The 718-nt window shown below is 46.7% G+C and overlaps 1 protein-coding gene across 1 annotated transcript in view; it reads right to left on the reverse strand.

The window, feature by feature from the left end:
* Positions 1-178: 178 nt before the first annotated feature.
* Positions 179-718, reverse strand: part of EMH_0072120 (uncharacterized protein) — a gene marked incomplete at both ends in the record, with an annotated part of 876 nt that continues 336 nt past the window's right edge. The window contains one exon of the mRNA XM_013499176.1: positions 179-716. Within this exon, the coding sequence (XP_013354630.1) occupies positions 179-716 (538 nt within the window). The remainder of the gene's footprint in view (positions 717-718) is intronic.

Below are 718 nucleotides of genomic sequence, written 5' to 3' on the forward strand. Positions count from 1 at the left end.
TCTTTTTCTCTTTTTTTTCTCTCTTTACTTATTTGTTTTTTTCTTTTTCTTTTTTCATCTTTCTTTTCTTTCTCTGCCCCTCTCTGTCTCCTTTTTCTTTCTCTTTTTTTTTTATTTTTTCTTTGTTCTTCTTTCTCTCTCCCCTTTTTCTGTCTCCTTTTGTCTCCTTTTCTCTTTATTATTTTTCTCTCTTTTTGTCTCCTTTTCTGTCTCTCTTTTTGTCTCCTTTTGTCTCTTCTTTCTCTTTGTCTCTTTTTTTTTTGTCTCTTCTCTCCCCTCTGTCTCTTTCTTTCTGCATTTTCATTTCCTTTGTTGCTGCTTGTGTTTCTGCTGCTGTTGCTGCTGCTGCTGCTGCTGCTGTTGCTGCTGCTGCTGCTGCTGCTGCTGCAGTCTGTGCCCCGGGTAAAGAATTGTGTATCTGCTGCTGCTTCTCTATCGGAGCGGAAGCAGCAGCAGCAGCCACGGAGGAGACACCAAAAAATAAAAGCAAAGGAGGTATCTTGCTGCTGCTGCTGCTGTTGCTGCTGCTGTTGCTGCTGCTGTTGCTGCTGCTGCTGTCGCATATGCGGAGGCCTCTGCGGCTGCAGCATTCGTTGCTGGCGGTTTGCTGCTGCTGCTTACTCCGCTGCTGCTGCTGCTGCTGCTGCTGCTGCTTACTCAGCTGCTGCTGCTGCTGCTGCTGCTGCTGCTTACTCAGCTGCTGCTGCTGCTGCTGCCG

The sequence above is a fragment of the Eimeria mitis genome, genomic scaffold (genome assembly GCF_000499745.2).
Source record: "Eimeria mitis Houghton genomic scaffold, Emh_scaff4062, whole genome shotgun sequence".
NCBI lineage: Eukaryota > Apicomplexa > Conoidasida > Eucoccidiorida > Eimeriidae > Eimeria > Eimeria mitis.